The sequence below is a fragment of the Garra rufa genome, chromosome 25, assembly GCF_049309525.1.
Source record: "Garra rufa chromosome 25, GarRuf1.0, whole genome shotgun sequence".
Lineage (NCBI taxonomy): Eukaryota > Metazoa > Chordata > Actinopteri > Cypriniformes > Cyprinidae > Garra > Garra rufa.
The window spans coordinates 25,317,717-25,341,576 of NC_133385.1; the positions used below are offsets into that span (position 1 = coordinate 25,317,717).

General features: G+C 35.3%; 1 protein-coding gene across 2 annotated transcripts; it reads right to left on the reverse strand.

Moving 5' to 3' along the window:
• Positions 1-2,963: 2,963 nt before the first annotated feature.
• Positions 2,964-23,570, reverse strand: dapk2b (death-associated protein kinase 2b). 2 transcript variants are annotated; one of them, XM_073831529.1, is made up of 9 exons: positions 23,438-23,570; positions 17,811-17,940; positions 17,593-17,641; positions 17,469-17,495; positions 15,361-15,513; positions 12,999-13,044; positions 9,852-9,941; positions 6,315-6,386; positions 2,964-6,095 (listed from the first exon to the last, which is right to left on the reverse strand). In XM_073831529.1, exons 2-9 carry the CDS (start codon positions 17,926-17,928, stop codon positions 5,970-5,972), a joined length of 681 nt encoding a protein of 226 aa, XP_073687630.1. In that variant the 5' UTR covers positions 17,929-17,940; positions 23,438-23,570; the 3' UTR covers positions 2,964-5,969. The 2 variants fall into 2 exon arrangements, with proteins under 2 accessions (XP_073687630.1, XP_073687629.1); XM_073831528.1 differs by lacking the exons at positions 2,964-6,095; positions 6,315-6,386; positions 9,852-9,941 and adding an exon at positions 10,322-12,212.
• Positions 23,571-23,860: the final 290 nt, after the last annotated feature.

The window sequence follows — 23,860 nt, forward strand, 5'->3', positions numbered from 1 at the left end:
ATATAATACCTAGTCAGCACACATGAACTCAGCACCTCATGAATATTGAATGAAATTCTTATTAAACCACAATTTCCTGACCTTATTAGTGGATCATAAATAACCAAACAAGAACGTCGGTAAATATATTAATCATTTATTATTTGTAATTGTTGTATCTGTACAAAAGGGATTTTGTATTCTTAGTAAACCTTTTTATTTCACATTAATTGTGGAATACACAAGTACAGTGCCATATTAAGAGTAGAAAATAAATGCGTATAAGGAATTTTCTTTTCTTTTTATTTTTTCTTGAGGCACATTTTATGATTACTGTCCAGATTTATACTGGGAAACAATACTGTGACTGGTGCACAGGAAGTGATGTAATTGTACATTTTCATGCATTGAATATAGTCCCGTTTATGTAAACCATTATATTTAAACATGCATGTATAAATCTGCACTGCAAAATGGTTTTCAAATTAATTAAGGTTTAATACTCTAGAATTCTGAACGTTTTAATAAAATAAATTGGTATGAGAACATTTCAGCCCTCTTATGAGAATACAGAGATTTACTGTATTGCCCATTGTACAGAATACATTCATACAGAATATGGTGGCATATGTGAAGCATACCAACAATCACATTCAGGCTCAAGGCACTGGATTGCAAACATTTGACATATAAGCAACTGTTATATTTTTTAAGCTTTTGACCAATAGGTGACGCAGTCCTGAAACATCTGAGGTACCATAATGTCCCAATGATACAAAGTTTCATTTCACAATTGAACAGTTCGTTCCCTGACAGAAGATTGGACTTTTCAATGCACCAAAATAACACAATGACGTAGCATCGGCCCTGATTTCAATAAACAGAGTTTTGAAATCAAAATGAATGGCATCTGATGCATTATTAATATCTTAAGAGTTTTACAAGTCATTGTCGACCCAGGCTTGATAAGTGACCTGATTTTAATACACTTAAGGACAAATACATTAAGTATTACACTGGATTTCAAATCTAGCCCATTTTGCACTATTTTTGTCAAATGCTAACTTAAAAGGTGCAGCCACATTAGCAACATTTTTTAACCTTTTAAATGCAGCCAAACCGTTTTCTGTTGGTCATTGTGGTGAATATGAGCGACCAACTCCATGCAGAATCTGCATGAGGAAATCTTTCACCCACACTCAAAATACCCGATCACAATAGCGAAATTTCGCAAGCAAATAGTAGTCCATTGTTAACTATCAATAGCTACGACGGTGTTTTAGTGAAAAAAATTAAGATTGAGATTAAAGTCTAGAATGATAAAATTGAATGAAGTAGAAATAACAAAAATAAAGTTGAAATATTTTGAAAATAAAGTCAATATATTTTGAGAATAGTAATAATAATAAGAATAGTAGTAATAATAATATTTTGACTATAAAGTCGAAATTTTTCTAGAGTAAAGTCAAAATGACGAGAATAAAGTCAAAATATTTTGAGAATGAAGTCGATTTATTTCGAGAATAGTCAAAATATTTAAACAATAAAGTCTAAATATTTCAAAAGTCAAAATGAGAATAAAGTTGAAATCTTTTGAGAATAAAGTCGATATATTACGTGAATAGTCAAAATATTTCAACAAAGTCGAAATATTTCTAGAGTAAAGTCAAAATTACATAAATCAAGTCTAAATATTTAGAGAATAAAGTTAATATATTTCGAAAATAGTCAAAATAATTTGACAATAAAGTCAAAATATTTCTAGAGAAAAGTGAAAATTACGAGAATAAAGTCAAAATGTTTAGACAATAAAGTCAAAATATTTAGAGAATAAAGTTAATATATTCCGAGAATGGTCAAAATATTTCGAAAATAAAGTCAAAATATTTCTAGAGTAAAGTCAAAATTATGAGAATAAAGTCAAAATATTTCGAGAGTAAAATCAAAATAATGAGAATAAAGTCGAAATATTTTGAGAATAAACTTGAAATATTTAGAGAATAGTCCAAATACTTCAAGAATAAAGTCGAAATATTTCTAAAGTCAAAATGACAAGAATAAAGTCGAAATATTTTGAGAATAAAGTCGGTTTATTTCGAGAATAGTCAAACTATTTAAACAATAAAGCCTAAATATTTCTAAAGTCAAATTAAGAGAATAAAGTCGAAATATTTCTAAAGTCAAAATGAGAATAAAGTCGAAATATATTGAGAATAAAGTCGATTTATTTCGAGAATAGTCAAAATATTTCAACAATAAAGTCGAAATATTTCTAGAGTTAAGTCAAAATGACGAGAAGTGTCAATATATTTCAAGAATAGTCTAAATATTTCAACAATAAAGTCTAAATATTTCTAAAGTCAAATTATGAGAATAAAGTCGAAATAGTTTGAGAATAAAGTCAATATATTACGTGAATAGTCAAAATATTTCAACAATAAAGTCAAAATATTTCTAGAGTTAAGTCAAAATGACGAGAATAGTCAATATATTTCAAGAATAGTCTAAATATTTCAACAATAAAGTCTAAATATTTCTAAAGTCAAATTATGAGAATAAAGTCGAAATAGTTTGAGAATAAAGTCAATATATTACGTGAATAGTCAAAATATTTCAACAATAAAGTCAAAATATTTCTAGAGTAAAGTCAAAATTACATGAATCAAGTCTAAATATTTAGAGAAAAGTTAATTTTTTTCCAAATAGTCAAAATAATTTGACAATAAAGTAAACATATTTCTAGAGAAAAGTCAAAATTACGAGAATAAAGTCAAAATGTTTAGACAATAAAGTCAAAATATTTAGAGAATAAAGTTAATATATTCCAAGAATAGTCAAAATATTTCGAAAATAAAGTCAAAATATTTCTAGAGTAAAGTCAAAATTATGAAAATAAAGTCAAAATATTTCTAGAGTAAAGTCAAAATTATGAGAATAAAGTCAAAATATTTCGAGAGTAAAATCAAAATATTTCGAGAGTAAAATCAAAATAATGAGAATAAAGTCAAAATATTTTGAGAATAAACTTGAAATATTTAGAGAATAGTCCAAATATTTCAACAATAAAGTCTGAATATTTCAAAAGTAAAATCAAAATTATGAGAATAAAGCCTAAATATTTTGAGAAAAAAAGTCAAAATTACGAGATTGAAGGTATATTAAAATGTTAAATATTTTGAGTGTATATCTAGCCTTTTCCACATGCAAATGGGCAAAAAGATGTGAAATATTATTTCCAAGCATACTGTCCCTGCGAGTATAACACATGGTATGATTTCTTCTAATAATCCTACATATATTCAAATAAATTCCGGTGGCCTGGCAATTTCTCCCAGTTCTTCCAATCTGGACCATCTGCATGTGCATGCTATACTCTCAAAATATGAGAACTTTAATTGCTTTGATTTCATTCTCATATGATTTAATTCTCATTTAATTTTCACGTTGCACTAAAACGGCATCATAAATAGCTGGGCTGGGCATAGAAAGCTGGGCTCATATAGAAGCGACTTTCAAGCAGATTTGTAAATTCGCGAGAGAAACTTGACTAGTGCTGGGAGATATACCAGATCAAATGGTAAGCGGGTTTGAATTATGCAAACGGTATACTTTTTCAAACAACTGGCAATCCGGTACAAGTGCCTAAGTGATGTAAACAGTACTGTTAATTGACAGGAGATCCCTGTTAACTGTATACACTTCTGACTGATGGTCGAAAAACTTTTTAAACTATTAATAACACACAAATAATTCTTTGACTGGGCAAATAAACCAACTGGAAACGGCCGTTAACTGAAGCCAGAGACGCTGAAGACGAACATGAAGAGAAGAAAATACTGTATCAGGCAGAGCAAGCTTACCGTTCACGATGTGTAGAATTTAGGAAGAAAGTTCTAAATACTGTACTGAGGGGTTCATATGAATGTATCTCTGGGGGAACTGACTGTCTTCAGGAAAGCTTAGACAGATTTCTTTTTATCTTATTTCCATATGATTACGAATGCATCTTAGTGCCACATTAAAAAAAATAAAAATCTAAAATTACAAGATTGAAGTCGTTACATTTTGAGAATAAAGTCGAAATACTTCGAGAATGAAGTCAAAGTTATGAGAATAAAGTCGAAATACTTTGAGAATACAGTCGAAATATTTCGAGAATAAAGTCGAAATTACGAGAATAAAGTTTAAATGTTTAGAGAACAAAGTCGAAATTATGAGAATAAAGTTGAAGTTACGAGAGTAAAATCGTAATATTTTGAGAATAAAGTCGAAATGTTTCAAGAATAAAGTCGAAATGTTTTGAGAATGAAGTCAAAATGTTACAATGAGAGTTATAATAAAATTGGAAAGTTGAGAATAAAGTCGAAGTTACGAGAGTAAAGTCGTAATATTTCGAGAATAAAGTCAAAATGTTTCAAAAAAGAAGTTGAAATGCTACAATGAGAGTTATAATAAAATCAGAATGTTTTGAGAGTAAAGTCGAAGTTACGAGAGTAAAGTTGTAATATTTTGAGAATGAAGTCAAAATGTTACAATGAAAGTTATAATAAAATCTGAATGTTTTGAGAATGAAGTCGAAATGTTACAATGAGAGTTATAATAAAATCGGAATGTTTTGAGAATAAAGTCGAAGTTACGAGAGTAAAGTTGTAATATTTTGAGAATAAAGTCGAAATGTTTCAAGAATAAAGTCGAAATGTTTCGAGAATGAAGTCGAAATGTTACAATGAAAGTTATAATAAAATCGGAATGTTTTGAGAATAAAGTCGAAATGTTTCGAGAATGAAATGAATGTCTCGGAAATTTAATGAAATTGACTGAAACTTATTTTAGACTTTATTCTCATAATTTTGACTTTATTTTCGAAACATTTCAACTTTATTCTCATAATTTTGACTGTACTGTAGAAAGATTTCGACTTTATTCTCATAATATTTCAACTTCATTCTCGTAATTTTGACTTTATTCTCAAAATATTACGACTTTAATCTTAGATTTTTTGAATTTTTTAAAGTGGCACTAAAACACTGTCGTATATAATGCATATTAACGTAGTTCTTAAAACTGCAGTAACCAAAGAAATGCTATATTGCTGGTGTTACATAAGCGCCACCTGCTGTCAGAGAGTAAATTTTCGTCATATTCAGCCCGTTTGCTGTTTTTGTTTCGTTAAGATATGTTTTCGTTGCATTTTATCACAAAGCTAAGGTTAGACCATTCTGTTTTTGCATTAAATTTTGAATTATACAATCCAACATCAAAAACTGCTTATACTATATGTAGCATGTTCGTTTGGATCGTGATAAAAACGCAGTGGTTCTGCGACTGTTTCATGCATTCTGAATAATTTAAAGGCACAGTCAGGGGAAAAAAACATGATAAAATGTCAAACTGGCAAAATCCTAAAAAACTAACTTGAACCTGCTGCGAAATCTGCTAGGGGAAATTTTTTGTTAAATAACAGTAAATGTGACCGCACCTTGATACAACAACAAAACAATATAGAATAGAATAGAATAAATGAAGTTGGCTATATCAGTCATGCAAATAAAACCTTAAGCCATTTCAATAAAGGAATGCAAATATGTTGTGGCACATATTAAGACAGCCAAGGCTCAAGGCAAAGTGGCGCAAGTGACGTTAAACATATATATTTAACATTATACATAGAAACCTGTAATACATCCAGTAAACTCTTCCTTATCCCATTATGTACATTAATACATTTATACATGGCTTTAAAACATGAACGACTGTTTTCTTTCTATATTTGCCACAATTGCACTTGCATCATGTTTACAGATGTGCTGATGAATAATAATTGCATCTCTATGAAGACAAACAAGCCACAATCAGACCTCAGCACGCTTTCTAAAAACAACTCAACTCGTGTGCATTTGAAAACGGCAAACACGCTACTGGTTCACCTCAAAACCAGCATGCGGATGCGATGTTTGTACTGTGGTCGGTTGGCGGAGCAGCAGGGAGTTTCAGGAAGTGCTACTTCTCTTTCTGGTTCGGGGTCTCCTCAGCATCACCTCCTCTTCTTGATCGCTCTCACATTCTCTTTCGAACATGGCCACTGTTCGACCTACGTATCCTAATTTGGGTTTGTCCTGTAAATGATATTGAGATGCATTCTTGAAACAGGATTCGACTGATATCAACATGCCAAAATATGTGGCCTTGGGTAAGACATCTGAGGCGTTCTCATGGTTTAACTGGTCTTATTATTTGACAATATTGCCTGGAGACTGCTGGATTTACTACAGCCAGACTGTTATTATTCTTGGAAATGCTTAATGGAGTATAATTGAGCAGGGTCCGTGACATACCTGTGTTTTGGGGTGACCTTTCTTCATCATGCGTGTCAAGTGGTTGCAGAGAGCCACGATTCTAAAAGAAAGCTATGGGAAAGCAGAGACAATATTAAATGTCAGAAATTTTAGACTAAACACAACAAAGTTTTAAAAGTTTGTGGTCAGTACGATTTTAAAAAACATTTGGAATAAATGAACTCTTTTATCCATCAAGGATGCATTAATTTTATCAAAATTGACAGAACATTTATAATGTTACAAAAAATTATATTTCAAATAAATGTTCTTTTGAACTTTCTTAATCAAAGAATCCTGAAAAATGTCATGGTTTCTACAAAAATATTAAGCAGCATGATTATCATTAATAATAAGAAGAAATGTTTCTCGTGCAACAAATCAGCATATTAGAATAATTTCTGAAGGATCATGTGACACTGAAGACTGGAGTAATGATGATGAAAATTCACCTTTGCATCATAAGAATAAATTACATTTTAAAATATACTGAAAAAGAAAACATTCATTTTAAATTTTAATATTTCACCTTTTTACTGTATTTTATATTTTCCCTTTTCATACCATTAAAAACTCTTATGGTGTGTATACACTAAAAGTGAATTAAATTTTACGTCAATAGATTACATTCAAAGTCAGTGCAAAGATGTGAATAGACACAAATTCTTGTCCGATGACAGGAATGATGCGAATTGAGGCGATGCGATTGCCGCGAACATGCGATATTGTGTCTTCCGCGCAAGTTGAAAAATGTCAACTCGAGCCGAAAAATTGCATGACCTGCAAAAATTGCAAGCCAATCAGCTAAGAACTTTTTGACATGTCTAGTTGTATAGAATCCATAATAATCAATGATGTAGTCTACACTAAATGTGGCGTACTGACACAAAGTTCAAATGATTTGCAGTTGCAGTTGCTTTGTCCCGTCCAGTGTAGACATCTCTTAGTACATATTTGGTTAACTTGTACAGATTTGTACAACCTCACTCATACAAATTTATACATTTTGTGAAAAATCGTACATATTTTATGAGGTTGAACATTTGAATAAATTCGTACAACCTCACTCGTAAAACCTCACTCGTACTAATTCATACGATTTGCGAAAAATCTTACATATTTTACAAGGTGGCAAATTTGTAGGAATTTGTACAGAGGACCACACCTAACCCCGCCCCTAAACTTACCATTATAGAAATTATACAAAAATGTAAAATATATATGGAATAGGCCATGAGATAATGTTGATCTAACCCATTTTATTCAGTGATGCAGTCTACAGTCCTGGACAAAATTTTGAGAATTACATAAATATTGGAAATTGGAAAAGTTGCTGTTTAAGTTTTTATAATAGCAATTTGCATATACTCCAGAATGTTATGAAGAGTGATCAGATGAATTGCATAGTCCTTCTTTGCCATGAAAATTAACTTAATCCCGAAAAAAACTTTCCACTGCATTGTTAAGAAGGCTTCAGGGCGTCCAAGAAAGTCCAGTAAGTGCCAGGATCGTCTCCTAAAGAGGATTCAGCTGCGGGATCGGAGTGCCACCAGTGCAGAGCTTGCTCAGGAATGGCAGCAGGCAGGTGTGAGCGCATCTGCACGCACAGTGAGGCCAAGACTTTTGGAAGATGGCCTGGTGTCAAGAAGGGCGGCAAAGAAGCTACTTCTCTCCAAAAAAACAGATCGATCTTCTGCAAAAAGTATGGCGAATGGACTGCTGAGGACTGGGGCAAAGTCATATTCTTTCCGATTGTTTGGGGAATCTGGAAAAAGGCTTGTCCGGAGAAGAAAAGGTGAGCGCTGCCAACAGTAAAGCATCCTGAGACCATTCATGTGTGGGGTTGCTTCTCATCCAAGGGAGTGGGCTCAATCACAATTTTGCCCAAAAACACAGCCATGAATAAAGAATGGTACCAAAACACCCTCCAACAGCAACTTCTTCCAACAACAGTTTGGTGAAGAACAATGCATTTTCCAGCATGATGGAGCAAAAGGCAAAAGTGATAACTAAGTGGCTCGGGGACCAAAACGTTGAAATTTTGGGTCCATGGCCTGGAAACTCTCCAGATCTTAAAACTTGTGGCCAATCCTCAAGAGGCGGGTGGACGAACAAAAACCCAGTAATTCTGACAAACTCCAAGAAGTGATTATGAAAGAATGGGTTGCTATCAGTCAGGATTTGGCCCAGAAGTTGATTGAGAGCATGCCCAGTCGAATTGCAGAGGTCCTGAACAAGAAGGGCCAACACTGCAAATACTGACTCTTTGCATAAATGTCATGTAATTGTCGATAAAAGCCTTTGAAACGTATGAAGTGCTTGTAATTATATTTCAGTACATCACAGAAACAACTGAAACAAAGATCTAAAAGCAGTTGAGCAGCAAACTTTGTGAAAACTAATATTTGTGTCATTCTCAAAACTTTTGGCCACGACTGTACACTGGATGTGGTGTGGTGTGGCACAACACAATAAATCTCCAACAGTAAACTGATGCCTAGTTCTATTTATGATGTTCTGACACAAAGTTAAAATAATTAGCAAAGGTCGCTTTTTTAAGCTGTTGCAGCACGGCAAGGCACGACACAACAACTGTCGCGTCCGGTGTAGACACGGTGTTATACATAAAATCACACATCTGAACCTTACAGGATTTAAGAGCAATGGTCAAATGTCTAAAAAACACATCGCCTTACACCGGACACGAGCGGTGTGACAAAATACTATTTGTCATGCTGCTCACGTCTGGTGTAAGGCGGAGTGTTTTTTAGACATTTTAATATTGCACTTAAACCCATCTAGAACCAACCCGATCTTACAGCAATTCGTACATATTTGACAGGGTGGCTAATTTTTATGAATTAGTATGACTCACTCGTATAAATTCATATGATTTCTGAAAAATCTTACATATTTGATGAGGTGGCAAATTCGTATGAATTCATACAACCTTACTCGTACAAATTCATATGATTTGTGAAAAATCGTACATTTTACGAGGTGGCAAATTCGTACGAAGGAGCACACCTAACTTTGCCGCTAAACTTAACTGTCACAGAAAACTATCACATTTTAATCAGAAAAAAGCCCTACACCGTGTCTACACTGGATGCGAGTGGCATGACGCAAAATACTACAGAACCAACCCAATCTCAAATTTGTACAACCTCACTTGTACGAATTCATACTATATGTGAAAAATCATACATATTTTATGAGGTGGCAAATTCGTAGGATTTTGTGCAAACTCACTTGTATGAATTCATATGATTTGTAAAAAATCTTACATATTTTACGAGGTGGCACATTTGTAAGAATTCGTACGAAGGACCACACCTTAACCCCGCCCCTACACTTAACCGTCACAGAAATCATACAAAATCGCTGATTTGGCCACCTCGTAAAATACGTACAAACAAGGTTCAATAAAAAGTGCAGATAAACATACTCAAATTATCTGTACAAATTCATTGGGCACAAATATAGCAACAATTCCATATCAATTTGCCATTAAAGTGCTAAATGGTTGAGTCCTACCTGCCATCTCCTCCGGGCATATTGTCTCCTGAAGTTCTCAATGTTCACCACAGATTGTCGTCGCACCAGGGCTTGTCTGGGGTTTACGGGCTAAAGAAAAAACAATCACATTATCAACCTTTCAATATAAGTATTTGGATTTGCCCAGTTTATCAACTACCAGGTGAAAAACCTTAAGCCTCATAATAAACCACATGATTTGAGGTATCATTCATGTCTGTATCACAACCAGTGTTTATATAAGTTCACCATTTAGAGTCCTAGTCCTATTATGTGCAATAGTAAAAGTGATGCCTCAACACATAATTGCACAAGTTCCAAGAAACACACCCCCCGAGGGACTGAGTACAGTTTATCTCACTCTATCCCACAATGCACCACAGCCAGCTGCAGGACTAATAATCAGCGTGAGGTACTGTATGTACTGTAATCACCATTCCAGTGCTTTATTCAGTATGGAAAGAAATAACATCACTGTTTACGTCAATACTGGCATGACATGCTGGAGAAAATGTCCAAGTGCTGAAGTTCACAAATCAATACACATATCACAACAATGACTTTTTGATAGAAATTAAAGTATAAAGTAACAGGAAGATACACTAAATTACATGTGCAAGAAAGAAAAGTCAGTTTAAATACAAAATTAAAACTGGCAACGAGCATGTAGTGCTTAAAATAGGTACATTCACAAATAAATTAGAATTAAAGAAAAAAACAAAACTAAGAACGTTACAATTTATGTCCACAATCATATTTATTGCATCTGTAAGAAAATCTGTCTAAGAAAAACAACCCATGCATAAAGATGGAATGAAATCATAAAGGCTGACATCATTTTAACTTTTTGCTATTACTGTAAAAAAAAAAAATTGTAGATGTTTGGTCAGTATTTGACCATAAATTAAAGAAATCTTAAATAACACTGACAAGAACAACCATCTTGATAAATACGATTAATTTAAAAGTATGCTGTTTGAATGCCGTATAGAGTACCGACATGTGCATAACGTAATTATTTTATGGTATTAAATACAAAATTACAAATCAATTTTAAACTCTGACTTTTGCATAAATACTCTAAATTTAAATCCAAACTTGTCTCAAAGTGTCTAAAAACTGCTGCTACACATATAACATATGAAATAACCCCCATAAATAACATACACAAAATCAACCAGTAGCAGATCTATACAGGTGGAGCTGGGAAGGTGGAGGGTTTCTGAAGCGCTGCAACTGCTACAGCAAGCACTAGCTAAGTATTTGCATGTTCAGCAGCAATCTCATTGGATTCTGATGGAAAAAGAAACCAATCAGTTGCGACATGTGAGTAATGATGTGTTTATATCTGAGTATATCTGAGAACCTATCGCCTGTGCCATCTAGAGTTTCATGACAGAACTTTGCATTAATGTATGCCTTGGGACCTTATTATCTTGGCTCATAAATATTACACAAGTGGTAATGTTCGCATTATTCTGACTTGCTGGTTGCTGGTTGAATTCTTAAAACATAAAAGTGCATGGGCAAGCTCAGGAATTTCTTGAAGTGGACAAGATGTTATCCACAGACTAATGCTTATAAAATATTGCCCCAAATATGGGGAAACAAAATCATACATTTCTTTTACAATGGTTGCTATTTAATCAGCTACGCCTCTGACTACACATCCTGCAATGCTCCTAATCCCAAAGTATTACAACTGCAGTCTAATCTCCACTAGCTAGACTCAGAAATGTCTGGCTGCACTTGAGGACATAATTTGCCACCACAAGCCCTGCTCAGCAGCTCCTTCAGGGCCTCGTTCATCTCGTTGTTCAGAGCTGAGATGGATCCCAACCCCTTTCCAGCCTCTCCATTTAGTGATCCTATAACCTCCTGCAACCATCTGAGTTCTGCGTTCAGCTCCTGTCTGAGAGAGCTCAGCTGGGCTTCTCTAGTTAGGTATCGACTGTCCATGCTGGCTAAGCTGGCGTCGGTTGTTCTCAAGTCCTCCTGGAGGCCTTTCCTCAACGCCTCTGCTTTACGAAACTCATAGCGCACCTGCGAGAGCTCCTGCCGTATGCTTTCGCTTTCTTCTTTATACCAAGCTTCTTTCTCACTGTAGATGGAAAGAAGTGCCTCAACGTCATCCTGAAGGGATTCCCGCTTCTGAGCTACATTTTCAAGACCCATTTCCACCAATGAGATGTCCTCCAGAACATTGGCGAAACGCTCGAAATTGATATAGGTGTTGTTGGGTGGCATGCTGGAGTGGGATTGAATGGTGTACTCTTTCAGGCGTTTGGTCTCCAGCTGTTGCGATTCCACTTTCGCTTGTGCCTCTACAGTGGCGCTGTTGTCCTCTGGCCCTTTGTGGGTCTTTGGGAGGAAATTAGGAGGAAGAACGAGTAAGAAGCTAGTTTGCTTTTTCTCCAGGAAGACAAAGCACTCAACTCACGCACAGGTAAGCAGCAGATCCAGGCAGGAGGAAGTGGAGTTAATGCTGGTCTTGAGATGTTAGGATGAGGAGAACGGCATGGTACACACAGGATTCAGTCGTTGTTTAGAAGAGTTCATCAACATGCGATTGCTACCATGATCAAGACTTGCATGCATACGTGCATCTAGTATTTGGCCAACAAGGTAATACCAGGATTTGGCGTTTTTGGTTGAGACAGTTTACCCAAAAATGATCTTTTTGACATTATTTGCTCACCCTTGTGTCATTTCAAATCTTTTCAAAATGTTTCAACTGTTTTTCTTTACCATTAAATGAAAGTTAACAGAGTCAACATTGGACCCCACTGTATGATAAAAATAAAAACACTGAAATGCTTCTTAATATATTTTAATCTGTGCTCCACAGAAGAAAGAAAATAACAGGTTTGAAACGACATGAGGGTGAGTAAATTATGACAATTTTCACTTTTGTGTGAACTTTGCCTTTGAACGCATATAATGCGTATAACATATTGCATGTTTACAGCATGTTTTCCTGCCATATGTGTCTTAATGATGTGTGTAAAACCCGAGGTCAGTTCATTCTGTGCACAACAGCAGAGTAAAGTTCAACACTCCTGTTTGTTATAATGGCATTAAGAAGCATTCATTTCAAAAAGCCACATAAGATTAGATAAACATGCTTTCAACTGTTTAAGTGGTTACCTTAATCCAGGGGTGGTTGAGTGCGTCTTGTATCTTAAGCCTCTTTCTGCGAAGAAAACAAACACACAGAAAACTGAAGGTAAATGCAAAAGAACAACTTGGAGACAGAAAAAAGTAATGGAAACAGAAAAACTAAGAAAAATGTGAGGTAGAAACTTCATTTGGAAAAGGATGTTTCCTCCGAGGAGGAAAGGAAGGCAGTGCATTCTCAAAATATTGGATGACAAAACGTTTGTAGTACAAAAATCAAACAACGTAACATCAAAAAGTGTAAAAATCACTTGTCCGATAGCGACACCAACAAGTAAAGTTACAGAACGAGTCCACGTCTATCTCGCTTCCCCTAAGCCCATTGAGTTTTAACAGACCCCTAAATCGTGCAGTGAGTTTGGTGGGGGGGGGGGGGTAACTGGGAATGAATGGGGGAAAGTCACATGAGAGGATGCAATGCTTTCATTGCGATATTATTGGAAATGACTGGTTATGTTCAGCTGTGATTTGTTCATGCGATAAATCCCGCCTCTTGTGTTTGTGCATGTTTCACGTTCGTGAATCAGTCTGAATGAACAATATACAGTGCCTTGCCAAAGTATTCATAGCCCTTCATTTTTTTTAAGTTTTATGTTGGTGTCTTCTGCCTTAAACTGCTTTAAATGACTTTTTTCCACATCAATCTACACTCCATACACCATAATGACAAAGCAACAACAGAATTGTCACAACTTCATAAATGTATTAAAAATAAAAAACTTAAATGAGTACCTTGCATAAGTATTCATACCCTTAACTCAGTACTTAGCTGAAGCACCTTTACAGCCTCAAGTTTTTTGTGTATGATTCGACAAGCTTTGTCCATCAGCATTTGGCAATTATATGCCATTCTTCTCCTCATCTCTTTACCTCTCAAACTCTGTCAGGTTGGATGGGGGTAGATGCACATTTTCAGGTTTCTCCAGAAATATTTGACTGGGTTCAGGTCCAGGCTCTGGCTGAGCCACTCAAGGACATTCACAGAGTTGTTTATAAACCAATTGTGTTTAGGGTCATTGCCCTGTAGGAAGGTTCTGGATGCTCTAGACTGGGTTTGCATTAAGGCTATCTCAATATTTTGGTGCATTGAGCTTTTCTTCTACTCTGACGAGTCCCTCAGTCCCTGCCGCTGAAAAACAGCCCCACAGCATGAGGCTGCTACCACCATACTTTACTTTTGAGATGGTACTCTTAAGGTGATGAGCAGTGCCTGGTTTCCTTCAAACATGAGGCTTGGGATTGAGGTTTCTCACAGTCTGAGGGTCCTTTAGGTGCTTTTTTACAAATTCCGAATGTGTTTTCATGTGTCTTCACTGAGGAGAGGATTGAGTCTTGCCACACTGCCATAAAGCCCAGATCAATAAAGTATTCCAGTGATGTTTGTCCTTCTGTAAGTTTCTCCTATCTCCGCATATGATCATGGAGCTCAACTAGAGTGACCATCAGGTCAGGTTCTTGGTCACCAGTCTAACCAAGGCCCTTCTCCATGAATTGCTTAGTTTGGCCAGGAGGCCAGCTCTAGGAAGAGTCCTGGTTGTTCCAAACTTCTACCATTATGGCTACATGCTTCGGTGAACCTTCAATGCAGCAGAATTTTTTCTGAACTCTTCCCCAGATGTGTGGGTTGAACCAACCCTGTTACTTCACTCTAAGTGTAGTAACATCTACAAGCAATATGAATACTCCTGAGCACAATTTCACATGTTCCAGATAAGGGAATGAATAACCATGCAATGGAATCCTTTAAGATTTTTATATTTTTAATAAATTTGCAAACATGTTAAAAACCTGTTTTTTGATTTGCCATTGTGGTGTGTAGACTGATGTGGGAAAGAACGAATTTAAAGCAGTTTAGCCTAAGGCAGCAATATAACAAAATGTGGAAAAAAAGTGGGTATGAATACTTTCGCAAGGCACTGTAATGCCGTTAACAGGAAGACTAATTTAAAAAGTAAATAAACAACTTACACACTTAGATATAAGCACTTTGTTATGTCAAAATAAGATTTAAAATGGCATGGAAACATGAAACATGAAAACATGACTGTGGGAGTTTTTTGTGAGTAATCAGCTTGGTGAAATTTAAAGTAAATCTTGTGTTTGTGACCAACATTTACCATGCTTTGATGGATGAAAACTGCATGCTCATACCTGTCCAACAGTGTAAATTAAAAAAACTGGCATCTGATGTAAGATTTCATTAATCCCATTTGGCTTATTAAAGTGCATGTTAACACTTTTCATTTTTTTATGCATGTGCTTATAAGAAAACTACATAAAACAGGATTTCCTGCAGTAAAACAATGCGGCTGAACCTGATTTGACCTCTCACCTCGTATCTTTCACCAGCAGCTGTCTGATGAAGCTTTTGGCCAGTTCACTGGTGCTCCCGAAGAACTCCTCATCAAATTCATAGTTCACTGCTGAGATGTTTGCTAGGGTTTCCTGCTTGGAGTCGCCCAGGAATGGCGATGCCCCACTTAATCTGGAACAGAGAGACAAATACTTGACCTATGTAGAAGCACATTGGAAATTCCTGTTAATTAATTCCTGAAACTGATCCGAAAGTGGAATCCAAACACGTGCTCCCATAGTTCATGCATCAGACAGCTGTTAAATGCCATAATTATGTTCATAATGGCGCTGGGTGTAACAGTATGGGTGCTACTGTCTGGCAGCCCAAGGCTCAACCTGTCATTCATTATTCACTTATATATTTATTTACTATTACAACTCTCACTGAATACATGACCATACGAACTGTTCATTCCATATTTATTTAATTTTTGTCATTCATACACTACCGTTCAAATGTTTTTAACAGTAAGATTTTTTATGTTTTTTTTTAAAGAAGTCTCTTCTGCTCATCAAGCCTGCATTTATTTAATCCAAAGTACAGCAAAAACAGTAACATTTTGAAACATTTTTTACTATTTTAGAACTGCTTTCTATTGAAATACATTTTAAAATGTAATTTATTCCTGATTTCAAAACTGAATTTTTAGCATTACTACTCCAGTCATATGATCCTTCAGAAATCATTCTAATATGATGCTTGAAAAACATTATTATTATTATTATGTAGAAAACAGCTACAGTCTTCTACAAAAGAGCATAATTAATTCAGAATTATTCAAGTTGAGAAGAACAGCATTTTTTGCAATAGAAATATTCTGTAAATTATAAATGTCTTTATAATCACTTTTGATCAATTTAAAGCATCCTTGCTAAATAAAATTATTAATATCTATAATTTCTTTCCCCCCAAAAAATGTACTAACTCCAAGCTGTTGAATGGTATAGTGTATAATGTTACAAATGTTTTTATTTTATTTTATATGCTGATCTTTGGATCTTTCTATTCATCAAAGAATCCTGAAAAATGTACTCAACTGTTTTACATATGGATAATAATAATAATAATTAATAATAATAATAATAATAATAATAATGTTTCTTGAACCGCAAATTAGCATATAAGAATGATTTCTGAAGGATCGTGTGATGGACTGGATTAATGATGCTGACAATTTCGATTTGATCACAGGAATAAATTACATTTTAAAATATTTATAAAATATTTACATTTTAAAATATTCAAATAGAAAGCAGTTCTTTTAAATAGTAAAAATATTTCACAATATTACAGCTTGCTGTATTTTAGATCAAATAAATGCAGAAAACATTGTAAACAAAAAAAATCTTTTGACTGGTAGTGTATCTATGAATTTATCTGCAGAATATTTTATCTGCACTTATTTATTTTTAATACTACTTATTTATTTAATAATACTTAAATTTTGTTGGAAAGACATTAATACTTTTTATTCAGCAAGGATATTTAAAATATATTTAAATGAAATAAAACTTATTTAAAAATCTAACAACAAACAATTATAGATATAATAATTGTAAATTACTATATTTGTGATCAAATTAATGCAGCCTTGGTGAGAATAAGAAACATATTTCAAAAATATCTCAATGACCCCAAACTTTTGAATGATTTTTTATAATTGGATATTGTTTATTCTATTATATTAACAATTTAGGTGATCTATATTTCAAATAAAGAAGTTAAGATCTCAATTCTACAATATTATTGATAGATTTATTAATCGAAACACAAACACCCAACAAACTAAACATACTGGGTGCGATCAGATATTCATCTCATTAATAAAAAGCAATGTTCCACCCAATAAATGACCTAATGAATGAGTCCCGATCGTGTTCACATTAGCAATGGGTGTAGCATTGTTATTGTGTAATATGTGCGACCTATTATGAGAACGTCTGATCATTATTCACACTTCATCAATTCATTTGTTCAGCATGTGACCTGTGTACGAAACTCGATGGAATCTATCAATCATGTCTATGAATGTCTGGATGTCCTGTCAGAGAAGAAGGAATCCACATTCCTCTGTTCACACTCACAGGATGTATGTGATGACTCCGATGCTCCTGGAGGAAACAGAGGGGCAGAAGTAGAGCACATGGTTAAGCCATAGCCGCTCGCTGTATGTAAAGTACAAAGCGTGATGTGCTTAAGAGTTCTCACCACATGTCTGCCTCTAATCCCAGCGGCTCATAGTTGACTATCTCTGGAGCTGAAAATAAATCAGGTTACAGGCATCAGCTACATTTCATTCAAAACAACAATGTGGGATGTCCAAAGATGGTAGAGAATTTCAGGCACATCTGACACATCAATGCCTTTTCGATAATATGGAAATGAAGCACTTACTTTGCGTTTTACATCTAAACTTTTGAACTTACCAACAAATTCTGGAGTCCCAAAAATGTTTTTGAACTCCACTCCGTCCTTGATCCTATGCGCCAAACCGAAGTCGATAAGTTTGATCCGTGGGAGCTGAACATTGTTATCCAGCAGCATGATATTTTCAGGCTGAAAACCAAATGAATAACAAACTGAAACCACAAACCGTCATGTAAAAATACGTAATCAACATCATAATCAATTTACAGCCCATTTTCATAAACATTTTGGGTGTCACAGTATGACGGCACCGAACCGGTCATTCATTATTCACAATTTTTGTTTGTAGTTTTTGTAATCCTTTAATTATTCCATGCATGGAATGTCTGATATTTATTTGTTCTATATTATGTACAGTTGAGGTCAAAAGTTTACATTCACCTTTCAGAATCTGCAAAACGTTAATTATTTTACCAAAATAAGAGAGATCATACAAAATGTATGTTATTTTTTATTTAGTACTGACCTGAATAAGATATTTCACATAAAAGCTGTTTACATAGTCCACAAGAGAAAATAATAGTTGAATTTTTAAAAATGACCCTGTTTAAAAGTTAACATGCACTTGATTCTTAATACATTTGAGTCACTTGATTGTCCTGAACAGTTAAACTGCCTGCTGTTCTTCAGAAAAATCCTTTAGGTCCCACAAATTCTTTGGTTTTTCAGCATTTTTGTATATTTTAACCCAAATTCATTTCCAACAATGACTATATGATTTTGGGATCAATCTTTTCATACTGAGGACAACTGAGGGACTCATATCCAACTATAACAGAAAGTTCAAACTCTTACTGATGCTCCAGAAGGAAAAACAAAGCATTAATAGCAAGGGTGTGAAAACTTTTGAACAGAATAAAGATTTGTAGATTTTTCTTATTTTCTTATTTTATATATATGAGTCCCTCGGTGGTCCTTAGCTTGAAAATTTGGACCTCATAAATCATAGTCATTGTTGGAAAGGGTTCAAATACACAAAAATACAGAAAAACTTGTTGGACCTGAAAGATTTTTCCAAAGAACAGCAGGCAGTTTAACTGTTCAGGACAAGAAGGGACTCATAACAACTATCACTAAGCAACAAAACACAACACATTATTAAGAATCAAGTCTATGTTAACTTTTGAATGGGGTCATTTTTATAAATTCAACTACTATATTCTCTTGTGGACTATGTAAACATGACGTCTTTTATGTGAAATTTCTTATTCAGGTCAGTACTAGATATAAAAAATTAGCATTTTGTATGATCCCTCTTATTTTGGTCAAATAATTAACATTTTGCAGATTCTGCAAGGTGTATGTAAACTTTTTGACCTCAACTGTACATGATCTATAGTTTTAAAAACTACACAAGTTCTTTTTGACTAAAATGTAAGGAAAAATGTATTGATTGAATGAAACGTGAAAGAGCGAAACTGAAATCAAATTGTAGCTTTGCAAACTACTTTTGTATTGTTCATGACAACGTAAACATCAAAGGAGATATAAGCTTTCTATTTTCAACTCCATCTCTGTAAATGCTATACTTGTCAAGTGTGTTTCTGGCTAATCAACGTTAACCTCCACCTCAGCCATTTGCTTGCTGATGAAGTGGCTGAAGGTTTCGTGTAATTCTCAGGGACGCTGCGTGGGACTCAACACCTGTTATGTTCCCATATTAATGCCTCTGCGCACCTAAGAGGTGAAAAGAGGCATCCAGCTGACTTTGAGTGCGGAGGAGGACACACACTATGTTCCCATTGGAATTGTGCCATGTCTAGGATGTACAAGAAAAGATTTGCCTCCTTGTCAATGTGAAAAGAAAGGCGAGGAAGCTATGTAGGCCTATATGAATTAGCACTCTAAAAATGTACTGGCTACTTGTGAAATCTCAGAATTCAGCTGTTAGCTAAAATAGCCATTTTAATTAACACTTTTGTGAGTATAGAACAACACATTTTGCTTATATGTGACCCTGGACCACAAAACCAGTCTTAAGTCGCTGGGGTATATTTGTAGCAATAGCCAAAAATACCTATCATGGGTCAAAATTTTTGATTTTTCTTTTATGCCAAAAATCATTAGGAAATTAAGTAAAGATCATGTTCCATGAAGATTTTTTGTAAAATTCCTATTGCAAATATATCAAAATGTAATTTTTGATTTGTAAAATGCATTGTTAAGAACCTAATTTGGACAACCTTAACGGTGATTTTCTCAGTATTTAGATTTTTTTGCACCCTCAGATTCCAGATTTTCAAATAGATGTATCTCGACCAAATATTGTCCTATCCTAACAAACCATACAGCAATAGAAAGCTTATTTATTGAGCTTCCACGTGACCTATAAATCTCAGTTTTGTCAAATTTAACCTTGTGACTGGTTTTGTGGTCCATGAACACATATATGTTAGCATATGCTGTTACAAACATGAAAGTGAGTTATGCTAAGCTAATATCTACCCTGTAGAAAAAAAAACAGCATATGCTGGTTAGGTAGGTTTTGATGCTGGTATGCTGATTTAGCTCTTTAAATGGTTTATGCTGCTAAGGACCAGCGCATGACCAGCATAAACCATCTTAAAACCAGCATAAGCCAGTTTAGGACCAACTTAAACCAGCTAAAACCAGCATCAAAACCTACCTGTATATGCTGTTTTTTTTTTCAACCGGGCAGTGACCTAATTAGTGGTTACTTCTGAAATCTCTGAATTTAGCTATTAGCTGTGAGCATTGAACAACACATTTAGACTACATTTTAAATCTCTGAATTTAGCTGTTAGCTAAAATAGCTATTTTAATAAACAATTATTTTTTAGCATGGAACAACACATTTTGTTTATATACCAGTTAGCATATGCTGTTTTGAATATAAGAGTGTGTTACGCTAAGCTAACATCCAATGACCTAAGTACTGGGTAATTTTAAATGTCTGAAGTTATAGTATGTCAGAAAAGTGAGTACACCCCTCACATTTCAGCAACCATTTTAGTATTTCTTCTCAAGGGACAATACAATAGAAATGAAACTTGGATATATTTAGAGTAGTCAATGTGCAGCATGTATAGCAGTATACATTTACTGTCCCCTGAAAATAACTCAACATTCAGCCATTATTGTCAAAATAGCTGGCAACAAAAGTGAGTACACCATGAGTGATAACAGCAATATGTTGGTAAACCAATGAGAAACTACATGTCCTATTCATCATGTTTTTGTCTGCTTGACAGGACCATACAAAGTTGAGTATCTTGTCTTAAAGCAGTTAAATGTGGGTGCTTTGAATACAATTCTCCCAGACTGACCACTGGATGTTCAAGATGGCATCTCATTACAATGAACTCTCTGAGGATTTGAGAATTAGAATTGTTGCTCTCCGCAAAGATGGCCAAGGCTATTAGAGGTTCAGTAACACCCTGAAACTGAGTTACACTACAGTGGTCAGGGTCAAACAGAGGTTTTCCAAGGCAGTTTCCACTCAAAATAAGCCTTGCAAGGGTCGATCAACAAAGTTTAGCACCCGTTCTGTGCGTCAGGTGCAGAACCTGGCTTCAAAAAACAGATGCATGAGTGCTGCCAGCATTACTTTAGAGGTTGCAGAAGTAGAAGGTCAGCTTGTCAGTGCTCAGACCATACGCCGCACACTGCAACAAGTCGGTTTGCATAGGCGTTATCCCAGAAGGAAGCCTCATCTGAAGCTGGCTCACAAGAAAGCCCGCAAACAGTTTGCTGAAGACAACCAATCCAAGAGCATGAATTACTGAAACCAATGGTCGGATGAGATTAAGACAAACTTGTCTGGCTCAGATTTTGTCCAGCATGTGTGGCGATTCCCTGGTGAGGAGTACCAAGAAACTTATGTCTTGCCTACAGTCAAGCATGGTGGTGGTAGCATCATGGTCTGGAGCTGCATGAGTGCTGCTGGTACTGAGGAGCTGCAGTTCATTGAATGAAACATGGATTCCATTATGTACTGCACATTCTGAAGCAGAACATGATGCCTTCCCTCAAGAAACTAGACCGAACGGCAGTTTTCCAACATGATAACGATCCCAAACACACCACCAAGATGACAACTGCCTTGCTGAGGAAGCTGAAGCTGAAGGGGGTGGCCAAGTATGTCTCCAGACCTGAACACTATTAAGCACTTGTGGGGCATCCTCAAGCAGATGTTGGAGAAGCACCATGTGTCTAACGTCCAGCAGCTCCGTGATTTCATTATGGAGAAGTGGAAGAGGATCCCAGCAACAACCTGTGCAGCTCTGGTCAATTCCATGCCCAGGATGAATAATGAAGTGCTAGATAACAATAGTGCTAACACAATATATTGACACTTTGGACATAGTTTTGACAAGTTCACTTTTGTTGCCAGCTATTTTGACAATAATGGCTGTATGTTGAGTAATTTTCAGGGGACAATAAATCTATACTGCTATACCAGCTGCACATTGACTGTTCTAAAATATATCCAAGTTTAATTTCTATAGCATTGTCCCTTTAGAAGATAAACTAAAATGGTTGCTGAAATGTAAGGAGTATACTCACTTTTGTGACATACTGTAGCTGTTAGCTAAATTAGCTATTTTAATGAACACTTTTTGGTGAGAACAACACATTTAGTTTACATATCAGCATATGTTGTATTTTTATAAACAACTTTGTAGCTATTTTTATGAACAATTACTTTGTGAGAATGGAACACCACATTTTGTTTATCAGTTAGCATATCCTGTTGTGAACACCAGAGTGAGTTATGCTAAGCTTAACTAATATCCAGTGACCTAATTAGCTTTGTAAATCACTGAATTTAGCTGTAAGATAAAATAACTGTTTTTGTTAACAACGCTTTCGTAAACATAGAATGGCACTTTTTGTACACAGCAGTTAGCATATGTTGTTTTGAGCGAGAAATGGAGTTATGCTACGCTAATGTCCAGCAACCTGTCACTGGCTCTTTCCTAAATCTTTGTTTATTTATTTCAGCATGCTATGTTTTGTTTACATAGCGGTTAGCGTGTGTTGACTGAAGCAAGAGAGGGAGTTAGCTAACTTCTGAGTGTCTCCGGCTGGCCGTGTAGAGCTCAAGCATGCGCTAGCGACAATGGAGATGAAGCACTTAGAAAAACAGGATGGAGATTATCGCGGAGAACAGCGTGGGTGACATGTCTCATCATGTGCCGCTGATAACCTTGTGTGAGAATGTCTGGATCCGGGCCAGCCGGGACGAAAAACACATGTGAATGGGGTGCAAACACACGTACGATCTCAGCGCATGATGGGACGGTGATTATTTAGAGCTGTCATTAGCAGAGGAAGCTGTTTAAGGGCTAAAAAGATTGAAAGGAAGGAATTTCCAGACGGTTGACAGAAACGGGGTCATGTATGCATTCCCAAGAGCCAGTACAATGGCAGGTCTTAGAAAAGTGAATAGCTATTTTGTCATGCAAAGTTTCAGGTGTTGCCATGCAACAGACCCGATTGTTCTTCAGAAAAGGCCAATTCACCTCTGCTTGAGGAAGAGCTATACTGTTGCCATGGCAACCGTTATAGCTGTTTCTCGCCTCCACAACCAAGCCATTTATAGGGAGCTATATGACTGGCTCCGGATCTCTCAGACAGACGTAGACAAAAACTTGGTGTGTACCTTCAGGTCAAAATGTGCAATTTTCTTGGAGTGTAGGTACTGAACTCCGTTGAGGATCTGCTTGATGAATTCTGTGGCTTCCTCTTCACTCAGCGACTCCTTCTGAGCCAGGAAGTCGAAGAGCTCGCCTCCTGAAACACTGAAACATTTTCAAGGGTTAGAAGTGGGCTTCCTGTCTAAGACGCAAACCAACAGATGTATTCAGACATATACAGCAAACAAAAAATTATTTGAGGTCATAATAAAGCATTACATTTTTTACACGTTTTTTTGTTTTGTTTGATAAATTAATACTTATCTATTTAATATTTATCTACTTACTCATTTATTTAATTTATAATATTAATTTAGCTGCTTAATACTTATTTATTTCTTTTTCCTGGTTACATTTTTACTTTTTTATAAAAGATATTGTTTGTATAC